The following is a 17,406-nucleotide window of genomic DNA, read 5'->3' as shown; positions in this document are numbered from 1 at the left end:
AAAAAAAGTCATTGGGATTTTGATAGGGATTGTATTGAATTGTGGATTATGTAGGGAAATATTGATATTTTAATAATCTTAAGTGTTTTACCCATGAATATGGGATGTATCTCTACTTGCTATTATCTTCCTTAATTTTTTAAAGCAGTATTTTATAGTTTTCATTGTACAAGTCTTTCACATTTTTGGTTAATTCCTAAGTATATTATTCTTTTTGTTGCTATTGTAAGTGGAATTGTCTTGTAATTTCCTTTCAAATTGTTCCTTGCTCATGTATAGAAATGCAACTGATTTTTTGTATGTTGACTTTGTAGCTTGCTACTTTGTTGAATTTATTTACTGGTTTTAATAGTTTTTTTGTGGAATCTTTAGGGTTTTCTGCCTATAAAATCCTATCACTTGCAAACAATTTTATTTCTTTATTTCGTTTGGGTGACTTTTATTTCTTTCTCTTTTTTCTTTTATTTCTTTTATTTATTTATGTTTTTGAGATGGAGTCTCACTTCGTTGCCCGGGCTGGAGTGCAGTGGCGCGATTTTGGCTCACTGCAACCTCCGCCTCCCAGGTTCAAGTGATTCTCCTGCCTCAGCCTTCGGAGTAGCTGGGATTACAGGTGCCTGCTACCATGCCCAGCTAATTTTTGTATTTTTGGTAGAGAGGGTTTCACTATGTTGGTCAGGCCGATCTCAAACTCCTGACCTCGTGATCCACCTGCCTCAGTCTCCCAAAGTGCTGGGATTACAGGTGTGAACCATTGCACCTGGCCTATATCTTTTTCTTATCTAATTCCTTTGGCTAGAGCTCCTAGTACTATGTTGAATGAAAGTGGTGAAAGTGAGGCCAGGTGAGGTGGTGAAAGTGAGGCCAGGCGCAATGGCTCATGCCTGTAATCCCAGCACTTCAGGAGGCCAAGGCAGGCAGACCATCTGAGGTCAGGAGTTGGAGACCAGGCTGAGCAACATGGTGAAACCCCGTCTCTACTAAACATACAAAACTTAGGCCAGGCGCGGTGGCTCACGCCTGCAATCCCAGTACTTTTGGGAGGCCGAGGCGGGCAAATCACAAGGTCAGGAGATCGAGACCATCCTGGCTAACATGGTGAAACCTCGTCTCTACTAAGAAATAGAAAATATTAGCCGGACGTGGACGTGGTGGTGGGCGCCTGTAGTCCCAGCTACCTGGGAGGCTGAGATGGGAGAATGGCGTGAACCCGGGAGGTGGAGCTTGCAGTGAGCCGAGATCGCGCCACTGCACTGCAGCCTGGGAGACAGAGCGAGACTCCGTCTCCAGCAAACAAACAAACAAAACTTAGCCGAATGTGGTAGTGGGCACCTGTAATCCCAGCTACTTGGGAGGCTGAGGCAGAAGAATCACTTGAACCCGGGAGGTGGAGGTTGCAGTGAACCGGGATCGCGCCACTGCACTCCAGCCTGGGCGAGAAGAGCGAAACTCCGTCTCCGGAAACAGAAAGAAAGTGGTGAAAGTGGTCATCCTTGCTTATTCCTGATTTTAGATGAAAAGCTTTCAGTTTTTCAAGATTGAATGTGGTTTTTGCTGTGGGTTTTTTTTCACATAATGGCTTTTATTTTGTTGAGGTAGATTCCTTCTGTTCTTAGTTTGTTGAGTGTTTTTACCATGAAAGGGGTTGAATTTTGTCTAGTGCTTTTTCTACATCGATTGAGATGATCACGTGGTTTTTTTCTCTCATTCTGTTGATGTGGTGTATTACATTGATACTTTTTTTTTTTTTTGAAATGGAGTCTCACTCTGTCACCCAGGCTGGAATGCAGTGGTGTGATCTCGGCTCATTGCAACGTCTGCCTCCCGGGTTCAAACGATTCTCCTGCCTCAGCGTCCTGAGTAGCTGGGACTACAGGCATGTGTCCCCATGCCTGGCTAATTTTTGTATTTTTAGTAGAGAATGGGGTTTCACCATGTTGGCCAGGCTGATCTCGAACTCTTGAACTCAGGTAATCCACCCACCTCTGCCTCCTAAAGTGCTGGGATTACAGGTGTGAGCCACCACGCCCAGCCATTGATCCATTTTTATATGTCAAACCATCCTTACATTTCAGGAATAAATCCTGCTTGGTCATTGGTTATAATCTTTTGGTTGTTTAAGAATGTATTGTTTTGTGAATTTTTCAGTTTTACTTATGTTATTGATTTCTAACTTCATCCCGTTATGATCAGAGAAGATAGTTAATATGATATCTGTCTTTTAAAATTTATCGAGACTTAATCTGTGACCTAACATATGGTCTGTCATAGAAGATGTCCCTCGTACCCTGAGAAGAATGTGTATTCTGTTGTTGTTGGAGTATATAAGTTGTTCTGTATATGTCTGTTAGGTCTGGTTGGTGTTATTTAAGACCTCTCTTTTCTTAGCTATTTTCTCTCTGGTGGTGTGTTCATTATTGAAAGGAGGAGTATTGAAGTCTCCAACTATTGTTGTAGAACTATTTCTCTTTTCAGTTCTTAGTTTTTGTTTCATAGTTTGATTGTCATTAGGCATATAAATGTTTATAGTCATTATATTTTGTTGCTTTATTGTACCTTTTATTAATATATAATGTCTTTTGTTTCTTTAAACTTTTGTCATTTTAAGTCTATTTTGTTTAATATTGGTATAACTACTCCTGCTGTCTTTTGCTTATTATTTGTGTGGAATGTCTTTTTCCATTCTTTCATTTCCAATCTGTTTGTTTCTTCTTCTTTTTTTTTTTTTTTAACTTTTAAGTTCAGGATACAAGTGCAAGTTTGTTATATAGGTAAACTTGTGTCATGGGGGTTTGCTTTACAGATTATTTCATCACCCAGGTACTAAGCCTAGTGCCCATTAGTTGTTTTTCCTGGTTCTCTGTCTCCTCCTACCTTCAAACCACAAAACGTCCCCAATGTTTGTTATTCCCCTCTATGTGTCCGTGTGTTCTCATCATTTAGCTCCCACTTATAAGTGAGAACATGTGGTATTTGGTTTTTCTCTAACTATGTTAGTTTTCTAAGTATAATGGCCTTCAGATCCATCCATGTTCCTGCAAAGGCCATGATCTCATTCTTTTTTACGGCTGGATAGTATTCCATGGTGTATATGTACCACGTTTTCTTTGTCTAGCCTATCACTGATGGACATTTAGGTTGATTCCATGTCTTTGCCATTGTGAATAGTGGTGCAGTGAACATACATATGCATGTGTCTTTATAATAGAATGATTTCTATTCCTTTGGGTATATACCCAGTAATGGGATTGCTTGGTTGAATGGTCTTTCTGTCATTAGGTCTTTGAGGAATCACACTGTCTTCCACAATGGCTGAAGTAATTTACACTCCTACCAACAGTGTATAAGCATTCCTTTTTTCTCCACAGCCTCACCATTATCTGTTATTTTGTGACTTTTTAACAGTAGCCATTCTGACTGGTATTAGATCATATCTTATTGTGGTTTTGATTTGCATTTCTTTAATGATCCGTGATGTTGAACTTTTTTTCATATGATTGCTGGCCGCATGTATGTCTTCTTTTCAGAAGTGTCTGTTCATGTCCTTTGCCCACTTTTTTTTTTCTTTGAGACAGTCTCGCTCTGTTGCCCAGGCTGGAGTGCAGTGGCACGATCTGGACCGCAACCTCCACCTCCTGGGTTAAAGTGATTCCCATGCCTCAGGTACCCAAGTAGCTGGAACTACAGGCGTGTGCCACCACAGCTGGCTAATTTTTATATTATATTTTTAGTAGGGATGAGATTTCTCCATATTGACCAGGCTAATCTTGAATTCCTGGTCTTAAGCAATCCACCTGCCTTGGCCTCCCAATCCTGGCACTTTGGGAGTGCCTGGCCTGCCCACTTTTTTATCAGGTTGTTTTTTTCTTGTATATTTGTTTAAGTTCCTTGTAGATGCTGGATATTAGATCTTTGTTGGATGCATAGTTTGCAGAATTTTTCTCCATTCTGTAGGTTGTCTGTTTGTTGATAGTTTGTTTTGCCATGCAGAAGCTCTTTAGTTTAATTAGATCCTATTTGTCAATTTTTGCTTTTGTTGCAGTTGCTTTTAGTGTCTTTGTCATGAAATCCTTGCCCTTACATATGTCCTGAATGGTACTGCCTGGGTTGTCTTTCAGGTTTTTTTAGTTTTGGGTTTTACATTTAAGTCTTTTTTCTCACTTTGAAAGGATGGTTTTGTTGGATATAGGATCCTTTGTGGGCAGGTTTTTTCTTTTTCTTTTTTCTTTCTTTCTTTTTTATTCCTTTTTTTTTTTTTTTTTTTTTTTTTTGAGATGGAGTCTCATTCTGTCACCCAGGCTGGAGTGCAGTGGCACAATCTTGGCTCTCTGCAACCTCTGCCTCCTGGGTTCAAGAGATTCTCCTGCCTCAGCCGCCCGAGTAGTTGGGACTACAGGCATGCACCACCAAGCCCAGCTAATTTTTTGTATTTGTGGTAGAGATGGGGTTTCATCATGTTGGCCAGACTGGTCTTGAACTCCTGACCTCAGGTGATCTTGCCCACCTTGGCCTACCAAAGTGTTGGGATTACAGGCGTGAGCCACTGCACTCGGCCATATTTTTTATTCATTTTTTGAAGACAGGGTTTCGCTATGTTGCACAGGCTGGGCTTGAATTCCTGGGCTTAAGTAATCCTCTCAATTCAGCCTTCTGAGTAATTGGGACAGCAGGTGCCCACTACCTCTATTGGCTGCAGTTCTTTTCTTTTAGCAATTTGAATATATTGGCCTACTGCCTTATGGCCTCTGAAGTTTCTGATGAGATATCTGCTGATAATCTTATTGTGTAACCCTTGCATGTGATAAATCTTTTCTCTCTCGCTACTTTCAAGCATCTCTCTTTGTGTTCAGTTTTTGAAAATTTGATTATATGATGTGTTGGAGTGGGTCTCTTCGAATTTATCTTACTTGGAGTTCGTTGAGCTTCTTGGATGTTTTTATTAGGGTCTTTCATCAAATTTGGGAGGTTTTCAGCTAATATTTCTTCAGATATTTTCTCTGCCTCTTTTTTTTTTTCTCCCTCTGAGACCCTCAAAATTCGTATGTTGGTCAGCTTGATGGCATCGCACAGGTCCTCCAGGTCTTTTCAGTTTTTTTTAGTCTTTCTTTGTTTCTGTTCCTTACACTCAGTAACTTTTAGTATCTGTCTTCAAGTTTACTGATTCTCTTCTGCTTGCTCAAATCTGCCTTTGAATTTCTCTAGTGAATTTTTCGTTTCAATTATACTTTTCAGCTCCAGAATTTCCTTTTGGTTTCTTTTCAGATTTTCTGTTTCTTTATTGGTGTTTTAATTTTGTTCATATATTGTTTTCTTGACTTTTCCCACATCTTCCTTTAGTTCTTGGAGCATATTTAAGATAGTTGTTTTAAAGTCTTTGTGTAGCAGATTAGCCATCAGATGTTTTTCAGGAACAGTTGATTTATTTATTTTTTTCTTTGAATGGCCCATCCTTTCCTGGTTTTTTGTTTGCCTTATGAGTTTTTGGAGAAAACTGGACATTTGAATCTCATGTGTTATTCTGGAAATAGAGTCTTCTTCTTCCCCAGGATTTGCTGTTTTTTTGTTATTGTTTGTGTTTTTTTATTGTCTTTAGTTCTTTAAAAAAATTTCAATCACTTTTGGGGTACGAGTGATTATTGGTTACATGAGTGAATGGTATAGTGGTGAAATCTGAGATTTTAGTGCACCTGTCACCCAAGTAGTGTACATTGTGCCCCATGTGTACTCATTTTATCTCTCACTCTCACTCCTACCCTCCCCCTTCTGAGTCTCCATAGTCCATTATATCACTCTGTATGCCTTTGTGTACTCATAGCTTAGCTCCCATTTACAAGTGAGAGCGTACGGTATTTGGTTTTTCTTTCCTGAGTTATTTCACTTAGAATCATGGCCTCCAACTCCATCCAAGTTGCTGCAAAATACATGATTTTGTTCTTTTTTTTATGGCTGAATAGTATTCCATGGTGCATATATACCACATATTCTTTTTTTTTTTTTTTTTTTTTTTTTTTTTTGAGACGGAGTCTGGCTCTGTCGCCCAGGCTGGAGTGCGGTGGCCGGATCTCAGCTCACTGCAAGCTCCGCCTCCCGGGTTTACGCCATTCTCCTGCCTCAGCCTCCCGAGTAGCTGGGACTACAGGCGCCGCCACCTCGCCCGGCTAGTTTTTTGTATTTTTTAGTAGAGACGGGGTTTCACCGTGTTAGCCAGGATGGCCTCGATCTCCTGACCTCGTGATCTGCCCGCCTCGGCCTCCCAAAGTGCTGGGATTACAGGCTTGAGCCACCGCGCCTGGCCTATACCACATATTCTTTACTCATTGATTGACAGGCACACGGTTATAAATCTTTGCAACTGTGAATTGTGCTGTAATAAACATACATGTACAGATGTCTTTTTGATATGATGACTTTTTTTCCTTTGGGTAGATACCCAGTAGTAGAATTGCTGGATCAAATGGTAGATCTACTTTTAGTTCTTTAAGAAATCTCTGGCTGGGTGCGGTGGCTCACGCCTGTAGTCCCAGCACTTTGGGAGGCCGAGGCAGGTGAATCATGAGGTCAGGAGTTCAAGACCAGCCTGGCCAAGATGGTGAAACCCCATCTCTACTAAAAATACAAAAAAATTTAGCCGGGTGCAGTGGCAGATGCCTGTAATCACAGCTACTTGGGAGGCTGAGGCAAGAGAATCAGTTGAACCCGGAGGAAGGATGTTGCAGTGAGCCAAGATCGCGCCACTGCACTCCAGCCTCAGCAACAGAGTGAGACTCTGTCTCAACAAAAAACAATCTCCATACTGTTTTTCATAGAGGTTGTACTAATTTACATTTCCACTAGCAGTGTATCAGTGTTCCCTTTTCACCAAGTCCATGCCAATATCTATTGGCTTTTGACTTTTTAATAATGGCCATTCTTGCCAGGAGTAAGATGGTGTGTCATTTTGGGTTTAATTTGCATTTCCCTGAATGACTAGTGATGTTGAGCACTTTTTCATTTGTGTGTTGGCCACTTGTATATCTTCTTTTGAGAAATATTTGTTCATGTCATTTTCCCACTTTTTCATGGGATTATTTTTTTTTTCTTGCTGATTTGTTTGAGTTCCCTGTGGATTCTGGACATTGGTCCTTTGTTGGATGCACAGTTTGCAAATATTTTCTCCCATTCTGTGGGTTGTCTGTTTACTCTGATGATTATGCTGATTATTATTTTTTTGCTGTACAGAAGCCTTTTAAGTTTAATTAGGTCCCATTTATTTATTTTTTTTAGTTGCATTTGCTTTTGGGGTCTTAGTCATGAATTCTTTGCCTAGGCCAGTGTCCAGAAGAGTTTTTCTAGGTTATCTTCTAGGATTTTTATGGTTTTAGGTCTTAGATTTAAATCTTTGATCCATCTTGAGTTGATGTTTGTATGAGGTGTGAGAGATAGGGATCCAGTTTCATTTTTCTACTTGTGGCTAGCCAGTTTTCTCAGCAGCATTTATTAAATAGGGTGTCCTTTCTCCAATTTATGTTTTTCTTGCTTTGTTGAAGATAGTTGGTTGTGGATATTTGGTTTTATTTCCGGATTCTTTAATCTGTTCCATTGGTCCATGTGCCTGCTTTTATACCAGTACCATGCTGTTTTGTTAACTATAGCCTGGTATAATTTGAAGTCCAATAATGTGATGCTTTCAGATTTGTTCTTTTTGCTTAGGATTGCTTTGGCTATTCAGCCTCTTTTTTGGTTTCATATGAGTTTTATGAGTTTCTTTCTCTAAATCTGTGAAAAATAATGTTGCTGTTGTGATTGGATTTGTATTGAATCTGTAGATTGCTTTAGACAGTATGGTCATTTTCATGATAGGAGCATGGGATGTGTTTCCATTTGTTTGTGTTATCTGTGATTTCTTTCATTAGTGTTTGTAGTTCTTCTTGTAGAGATCTTTCACCTCCTTGGTTAAGTACATTCCTAGGTATTTTATGTAGTTTTTGCAGCTGTTATAAAATGGATTGAGTTCGTAATTTGATTCTCAGCTTGGTCATTGTTGTTGTCTAGCAGTGCTACTGATTTGTGTTCACTGACTCTGTAACCTAAGATTTTACTAAATTCACTTATCAAATCTAGTAGTCTTTGGAGGAATCTTGAGCGTTTTTTAGGTATATGATCATATCATCAGCAAACAGCGATAGTTTGACTTCCTCTTTTCCAATTTGGATGCCCTTTATTTCTTTCTCATGCCTGGTTGCTCTGGCCAGGACTTAAAGTACTATGTTGAAAAGAAGTGATTAAAGTGAGCATCATTGTCTTATTCTAGTTCTCGGGGGGGAATGCTTGCAACTTTTTCCCATTCAGTATGATGTTGGCTATGGCTTTGTCATATATGACTTTTATTATTTTGAGATAATTCCCTTCTGTGCCTTGTTCGTTGGGTGTTTTTATCATAAAGGGATGCTTGATTTTATTGAATATTTTTTCTGCATCTATTGAAACAATCATGTGGTTTTTGTTTTTAATTGTTTATGTGATATATCACATTGATTGACTTGCATATGTTAAACCATCCCTGCATTCTGGGGATTAAACCCACTTGATGATGGTGTGTTATCTCTTTGATGTGCCATTTGATTTGGTTAGCTAGTATTTTGTTTAGGATTTTTACATCTGTGTTCATCAGGTATATTGGTCTGTAGTTTTCTTTTCTTTTTGTTATATCCTTTCCTGGTTTTGGTATCAGGGTGATACTGACTTCATAGAATGAAGAACAGGTTGCTTCCTTGATGTGGTGCTGTCCCCCTTCCCCTAGGAGTAGAAGTCCCTGAGAGCCAGACTACTGTGAGTACTGCTGCTCCTCTGGGTCTAGCTGCCCAGTGGGGCTGCCACATTCCAGGCTGATTCTGGGGAATGTCTGCAAGGGATCCAGTGATGTTATCTGTCCTCAGGTCTCCCAGCAATGTGTGCCAGCACCAGCTCTCATAGGGGTAACGGGAATGACATACATTGTGAGATTTCTTGGTTATAAATAGCTATAGTATGTTGGCTTTCTTAAATGCTGGTTGTAGTATTAATAAACTGGTCATGTGGACAGACTCCGGACATCCTGGTTAGCCAGGGTACTGCAGACAGTGCTGATAGCTGAGGTCATTCATAAGTTTTCTCCTTCCTGGGTGCAATGTTATTTTACCTGTAGATGCTGTAATAAACTGTGTCTATTGGCCTTCAGCCAGGAGGTGGTGCTTGCAAAAGAGTGCCAGCTGTGGTTGAAGTGGTGGGATTTGTGCTTGTGCTATGTTACCCATGGGAGGTATTTTGGTTTATCAGATGATGGGTGAGGCCACAGGGCTCCCAAAAGTTTCTGTCTTTTGCGTTAACCTTCCAGGGCAGGTGGAGGGGCAAAGCCAGGTGGGGGCTTGGTCAGGCAGGCCTGCTCTTTGGCTCTGCATGTGTGGTGTAAGCACAGACCCATGTTGGGCTTTTGGAGCCATACCCTGGCCACTGGGGTAATGTTCCAGGAAAGAGCTCCGCTACCTCTACTTCACAGAAGAGTTCATGCAGGAAGTGGGGAGTAGCAGGTGGGAGTAAGTATCATTCAGCTCCTACACACTTGGCAAGGCAGGTCTCTCACTCACAGTGTTCACTAGCAGCAGCTAACTAAATTCCAAGCTGTTTCCATACAGGAACCTCAGCTTTCAGGCCATGCCCCTTTTCATCCACTGGCAATGCCAGAGCACCCAGCTCCTGTGCCTGTGGTTACAGCACACTTCCCATTCGTCCACCCAGTTCAGGCCAAGGCAGTTCATCCCCACTGGAGATTATATTTTGAATTTCAAATTGGGAGCTTCTTTCAACCTGCAACCACTGCCTGAGTTAGTTGGCAGAACTTTGAACTCCTCTGTGACAGAATTAGGAATAGCTTCCCTTGGTTTGCATTGGAGACTGGGAATACGCAAAAGGCTCTTCCTGCTCCTGGTCCTACTTGTATATTCTCCACCGCTCCCTATATCAGTTTGAGCACTGGGTGGGGTTAAGGCCTTCTCCTGTGGACTGGATTTCCAGTTTTCATAGTGGGGGTGTATACTCTGGAGGTAATTTCTCTCCCTCTCATACTCTGGGGACTTACAGTTTTTTACCTGGCTCATGGTGTAGACTGCAGCCCGCCCCTTCTTTCAAAGGATCTGTGGTTTCTTTCCATTTTTCCGTTAAGTTCCTGTATTGCTTCTTTGAAAAAAGTTCACAGTTCGAGTCTCTACCCACTATTTTTTCTTTCCAAGTGGGAGAGGCATGCCAACACTACCTCCCATCTGCCATCTTCAGGAGGGCGGGATTTTTTTTTTTTTAATTAAAATTTAAATTTTTGTAGGCTGACTCTGTGGCAAGGATCAGCCTAAGGTGTATTTAAGGTCTTCTCAGGTCTTTTCTGAGCCTGGGCTTGTGTAGTCACTTTACACATTTTTCCATATATATAGTTTTTGAATGTGCTAGTCTTTATTTTATTTTATTTTTTATTTTGAGACAGAGTCTTGCTCTGTTGCCCAGGCTGGAGTGCAGTGGCTCAATCTTGGCTCACTGCAACCTCCGCCTCCTGGGCTCAAGCTCCTGCCTCAGCCTCCCGAGTAACAGGGATTACAGGTGCCCACCACCACGCCCGGCTAATTTTTGTATTTTTAGTAGAGACGGGGTTTCACTATGTTGGCCAGGCTGGCCTTGAACTCCTGACCTCAAGTGATCTGTCCACCTTGGCCTCCCAAGGTGCAGGGATTACAGATGTGAGCCACCGCGCCCAGCCAAATGTCCTAGTCTTTAATGTGTGGCTCTCAAAAGGGAAAAAAAAGAGGCCGGGCGCGGTGGCTCAAGCCTGTAATCCCAGCACTCTGGGAGGCCGAGACGGGCGGATCACGAGGTCAGGAGATCGAGAGACGATCCCGGCTAACACGGTGAAACCCCGTCTCTACTAAAAAAAAATACAAAAAAAAATAGCCGGGCGAGGTGGCGGGCGCCTGTAGTCCCAGCTACTCGGGAGGCTGAGGCAGGAGAATGGCGTAAAACCCGGGAGGTGGAGCTTGCAGTGAGCTGAGATCCGACCACTGCACTCCAGCCTGGGTGACAGAGCAAGACTCCGTCTCAAAAAAAAAAAAAAAAAAAAAAAGGGAAAAAAAGAGTAAAATGGGGTTTGCTGGCCTTTTAAGTCCCCTAGAAGTGACTTCAGCCAGAGGGGGAGAGGCTTAACAATAACATCTACTCATTTCTTTGTGTGCTCCTCTGTGATCAGAAGCAATAATCAGTGATCAGAGCACAGATCCCTGATATTTGGAAAATAGTCCTTTTTGCTTACCATGGCCCTCACAAGTTGCATGCACACTGTTCCAGGAACACATGCACAGCTGTCTACCCTCGAGTTGGGGGATGGGTAGCTGATTCTGTGCTGAGAGCTAGTATGACCGAAATTAACCACAATTTATTGTCCAAGCCTTCCCTTGGAGGTTGCAAGCCTTTGGTATCTTCCAGAGTTCCAAAATAATTACATTAGGTAGAGTCTGCCAGTGCAATTGTTGTCTAGATAGGGATACAGATTCCTGGTATATCCTACTCCATCATCTTCTGAGAATCCTCCAGCCTGGATTCATTCTTGGCTTCTTTCTTTCTCTCATACTAATCAATCCACATCAATTTTGCTTGTAAATGTCATCCTTTTATCTGCAAAATATATCTAAAGATTGACTACTTTTTTTTTTTTTTTGAGACAGGGTCTCACTCTGTCGCCCAACCTGGAGTGCAGCGGTGAGATCTTGGATCACTGTAGCTTCAACCCGCCCAGCATCCTGAGTAGCTGGGACAAAGGGGTGTGCCATCATGCTTGGCTATGATCACTTTTCACTACCTCCAGAACTACCACTCTGGTCCCAGCCAGTATCACTTCTCATCTCAATTATAGGTTGGTGCAAAAGTAGTTTCCATTACATTAAAAGTAATGGCAAAACTGCAATTACTTTTGCACAACATATGTTATTGTAGCCTGCTAACTGACACCTGTTTCTGCTCTTGTCCCCTTGTCTGTTCTCAACCCAGCATCTGAATGATCCTTATAATAATCACATCATCTTTTTGTGTAAAACCTTCCTTCTCTCTGAAGTCAGAGTCCTCACAGGGCACCTACTTGGCTCCCTTCCCTTCCCTTTCTGTCCTCTTCAACTATTCTTTCTTCCTTTTGCTCACTTCACTTCAGCTGTATTGGGTCCCCTTGCTGATCCTTTAACTAGTCAGGCATACATCCTCTTGAGGGTGTTGAATTTCTTTTGACTAGAAGGCTCTTCCCCCAGGCATTGCCACAACTCACTTCTACTTTTGGGTTTTTGCTCATATGTCACTTTTTTAGTGAGTCCTTATCTGACCACTCAATCTGAATTGGCAGCTCTCCCTGCCATATATAATCCCTGTCTCTGGTTAATTTAACTCCTTAGCCTTCAGCATCATCTACACGTATGGTATACTATTTTATTTTTTTCTCTCTCCTCTGTAATATAAGATCCATAAAAACAGGGACTTTGCCTTTATTCACTACTGGACCCAGGCACCTAAAATTGTGCTATCGTATAATAGTGCTCATTTAGTATTTGTTGTGTGATTGAATTAATGAGTGGAGTGCTTGGGTTATCCTGGTATCAATGCTTAGTATTTATGTATACCTTATCTAATTTCAGTGAAGTAGAGGCAATAAAACATCTAGTAGGCAAATCTGGAAGAGAGATTTGAGTGAAGCTGTAGGAGTTTTCATACCTTAGAAAGAGTGTAAACAATCTGAAGAGAAAAGGACTAGGGATGGGATCTTGGAAACACCCACCTGTAAGGGTTGACCAGAGAGCAGCACTGTCCTAAGACTTTGCCAACTGGGAACAAAAGACCTATGCTTTAAAGGTCCTCATATCGTCTTCCTCCAGAAGCTACACCCCTGCCCATAGAGTGAAGACTTTGTGGGGGCCAAGGTGACTAGTCTACCTGGTCTCTTTCTAGATCAATCTTTGAATATTTGATCCTAGAATTTCCTGCCCATGTGTCCCTTCACAACTCTCTTCTCTGATTCTCTCCTCTCTTGACTGTACAACACATATGGGATCCCCTGTGTTTAAGGGATGGCCAAGGAGCAGCTGTTTGCAGTCATGTGACCAGAGCTGTAGGCTTTATATATGTGTGCATATGAAGTCCTTCGTAGTATAAAGTGGAGCTAAAGGAGGAAAGAGAAAAGGAGTTGGCTGCAGACAAGGGGAAGGGGTATGGACTTTCCTTCCTGTGTCCCTACGTAACATTAAGGGAGCCTGAGAACTCAAAAATAGAACTTGGCCTTTCAGGTTGTTATTAGTCAAGATAGGAGGAGGGAATAATAATTTAACAGCTTGATTGAGAACTTTAAAAAATATTTAGACACATGGTATGTAGGCTTCCATTTGTACTCTTGTCCCAGGCTCCTTGAAAATGAGGGTTGAGCCTGCAAGGGGGAATTGAAAGGGAGTAGCCAGAGAGGGAAAAGATAAATTCAAGGTAGAGTTTCAAGAAGGGAGTGATTAACAGTGTCAGATGCTTCAGAGGCATCAAGTCCTATGAAGAGAGAAATGTATCCATTGGATTCTACAAGCGGAATTTAGTAAAATTTCAGTTGAGTGGGGATGGATGCCAAACTTTGATAGAAGGAAGAGTACTTGAGAAATTAGAAAGTGGAGACAGAGTATAAAAGATTTCTTATCTAGAAACTTACCTGAGAAAGGAAGGAACTGGAGCAGTAGCTGGAAGGGTATGCAGGATTATGGAAGAGGACTTTTCCTTTGTTTTTGTTTTTGAGACAGGATCTTGCTCTGTCACCCAGGCTTGAGTGCAGTGGCAGGATCACGGCTCACTGTAACCTCAACCTCCTGGGCTCAAGTGATCCTCCCACCTCAGCCTCCCAAGTAGCTGGGACTACAGGTTTGCACCACCAGGCCCGGCTAAGTTTTTTATTTTTTGTAGAGACAGGGGTTTCCCTATGTTGGCCAGGCTGGTGTGGAGCTCCTGGGCTCAAGTGATCCTCCCGCTTCCCTCTCCCAAAGTGTTGGAATTACAGGCCTGAGCCACCTTGCCCAGTCAACTTTTCTACTTTTAAGATGAGAGGATCTTGCAAATGCTTATATTTTGAGGGAAAGGAGCCCAATGGTAGTAAGAGAAGGTTAAGGAAAAAGGAATAATTGATGGAGCAAGGCCTACGATCAAGTGCTTAAGTCAATTGCTTAAGTCAAGTGCTTAAGTCTTTAAGCCTTTGAAAGAAGGAGGACTATTTGAGGAGGCTTGGGAGTTAGAAGTAGGGCTTGGGATGTTTGGATGGGTGCTGATGCTAAGTCGGTGGGGTGAGATAGCAGGAACATGTCTAATAGTGACTCAGGAGGCTGAGGTGGGAGAATCACCTGAGGCCAGGAGTTCAAGATCAGACTGGGTAACATAGCAATATCTTATCTTTAAAAATAAAAGTTAAAAATAAGAAATACTGACCTGAGCATGGTGGCATATGCCTGTAGTCCCAGCTCCTCAGGAGGCTGAGGCAGAAGGATAGCTTGAGCCCAGGAATTTGAGGCTGCAGTGAGCTGTGATCTCACCTCTGTGATCCAGCCTTGGTGACAAGAGTGAGACCCCAACTCTAAAAATTTTTTTTCCTTAAACATTGTTTTATAGTAGTTTTTTGGGCTAGTCTTATTTTTGAAACTTGATTTTATACTCCTGGGGAGCAGAGGTTATACCTGTAGCCACTTAGTAAGAACCTGTTATTAGAACTTGCCCAATGGAGGAAAAAAAACCCAAGAACCTGTTTGAAATACAGCCCATAATACGGAGCATAGGCTTCATACGTTGGTTCTGTCCTCACTCAATAGTTGTTATGTAGTGGTGAGTTAAAATTTAAAGTTTGAGAAAAGCTCTGATTTCTCAAAAACCTAGAAATAATTTATTATATTCCTTATATGAATGTGTGACATATGGCTTTGGAAGTGATTTGTTTTATTAAGTATTTACTATCTCAGACACATCTAGCTTAGTGCTTTTTTAATATAATTATATTAATATTGTCTTTTTTCCCCTCCCGCTGGTAGTTCCAAAGAACTACTGGTTCAGATTTTAGCTCTTCCGAAGTTGTGAAAACAGTGAAGGATGCTTAGACTACTTAACATACAAACTGTAAGTAACATTTATTTCTGCTATTATTATATATATTGGGAATAGTTATTTATATTACCTTATATGGTGATAGCATGATGGGACTGTGGAATTTTATTAATTTTTCTTCTTAAGATACAAAGACTTTCTCTTCCATTTTATGTTTATAAGATCAAAAAGGAGGCTAATAGTACTGATCAGTAGGATGAAATTTCTGCTTTTTTTCAGGTATTTCATTTTTCTAGAAGTTTCTGGAAATTCTTTATTGTTTTATTTCCATATCTGTATGATGCCAGCAGGCAAACATAATACAAGGGCATAATATTAATGGAATGATTTATGGGAACTATATACTTTCTCTTCAGATATGCTCGATTTTTCTGCATTCTTTTTGACATGAAAAAATTCTGTTAGTAATAAATCTTCATACTTCCTCTGTATGAAAATTTTCGCATAAATGAAATCAAATAAAAAGTAACTTTTTAGGAATAATTTAATGCATAAATCCAGATGATGTAGGAAGGGGAAAAAATGTAAGAGGTTAAGAAATTACTTGAAACCATTTGCTATATTGCATCTTGAACTAATATCAAAACAATTGAGGAAAAGTATGATAGAACTAATATCAAAACAATTGAGGAAAGTATGATAAAATAATATCAAAGGCATTCCAAGTGGTAACTACTTTAATTTTAAACTACTTTATTTGAAAATATAAGCAATTCAAATTAATCTGTCTTACATACAGTTCCTGGATTCATAGTGTATTCAAAGTGTGAATACAAAATGAGATTGCTGCCATAAGCAAAAGACAGTTCTGATTGTTCAAACAAACAAACCAGATGAGGCAAAGAAGAAGAATGAAATATTTAAGAATCAATAATCTTTTAATTTGTTAAATAGGAAATCGGATTCAACGTTTTCTCAGTCTGGCACATTTTATATATTAAATGAATAAGAGATCTTTAACATTTCTAGAAACTAACATATTTCAGGAATAAAACAACATCTTTATAAAGGGAGAAAGTTACAACTTTTTTTTTTTTTTTGAAATGGAATCTCGCTCTGTCGCCAGGCTGGCGTGCAGTGATGCGATCTTGGCTCACTGCAACCTCTGCCTCCTGGGTTCAAGCGATTCTCCTGCCTCAGTCTCCTGAGTAGCTGGGACTACAGGCACACTCCACCACGCCCAGCTAATTTTTGTATTTTTAGTAGAGACGGGGTTTCACCATGTTGGCCTGGATGGTCTCGATCTCTTGACCTCATGATCCGCCTGCCTTGGCCTCCCAAAGTGCTGGAATTACAGGTGTGAGCCACCGTGCCTGGCACAATTATAACATTTTATTTCCTAGAATATGAATATCATAATACTACCTATGTACAATTGCTTGTTAAGAACTTATTCAGTATGTTCATGAACTTGATTACTAACTCTTAAGAGGTAGAATGTTCATTACTGCCCTCTTTTGACACAGGGATATAGAAGCCTATCTTCTTTTTCTTAGTTCAGGGTTAAAATTAGATTGCAAAATAAGTTACACTTTATGTCCTTCCTGTAATTTTTAAGATAACTTTTCAAATTCTTCCTCTTTTTAGGGTCTCCGGTTAATCATCTTTAGAAGACTGGATTTCTGGATATCTACTGCACTCCATCTCTATTGACTTTTAAAACATGATAATGCAAACCTATAACACTGGCAACCATCAATGAACCTTTAATTTCATTGATTAATAGCATTTGAAGCTTCCTCAGGGAATAACAATGACATCAGCAGTGGTTGACAGTGGAGGTACTATTTTGGAGCTTTCCAGCAATGGAGTAGAAAATCAAGAGGTTAGGCATTCAATGAATTACATTTCTATTTTCTTCATAGAAATTTGTGCATGAACTAATTTTGAAATTAATAGGAAACATATTTGAGAGTAGAAATGTACAAAGCATGAAATTATACATGTACATGTCGTGTACCCTTATAATTTAGGTAATAGAAGGTCAAGGAAGGTACTGCAGGGCTCATGTGAATTGTTGGAACATACATATATTAGAATGAACTTGGAGGGAGGAAACAAATGGAAAGAACACTATAATATTAGTTGAGACTTAAATTTAAATCCCTGATAAAACGCATTGTCTTGGATTATGATGTAGGTATATACCTAAATTAGATTCATTCTAAGTTAGAATTTTGTATGTGCTTTACTTTACTTATTATCTTTGTTTCTTGATTATTTTATATCTTAATCAGTGTGGAGATCCATTGTATT

General features: G+C 40.4%; 1 protein-coding gene across 28 annotated transcripts in view; it reads left to right on the top strand.

The window, feature by feature from the left end:
- Positions 1-17,406, top strand: part of ELF2 (E74 like ETS transcription factor 2) — a 121,516-nt gene that overhangs the window by 32,462 nt on the left and 71,648 nt on the right. For 24 of the 28 annotated variants that reach the window (XM_078002277.1, XM_078002281.1, XM_028848778.2 and 21 more), the window contains 2 exons: positions 15,078-15,162; positions 16,738-16,975. The exons of the other annotated variants lie outside the window; for them this stretch is intronic. Coding sequence is in view for 11 of the 24 variants with exons in the window: in XM_078002266.1 (XP_077858392.1) it covers positions 16,904-16,975 (72 nt within the window). In the remaining 13 variants the exon portion in view is untranslated. The remainder of the gene's footprint in view (positions 1-15,077; positions 15,163-16,737; positions 16,976-17,406) is intronic. 28 annotated transcript variants of the gene reach the window in all.

This window comes from Macaca mulatta, chromosome 5 (assembly GCF_049350105.2).
Source record: "Macaca mulatta isolate MMU2019108-1 chromosome 5, T2T-MMU8v2.0, whole genome shotgun sequence".
Taxonomy (NCBI): Eukaryota; Metazoa; Chordata; class Mammalia; order Primates; family Cercopithecidae; genus Macaca; species Macaca mulatta.
Note: the sequence above shows the minus strand (reverse complement) of the source record. Positions and strands in the feature narration are given on the sequence as shown.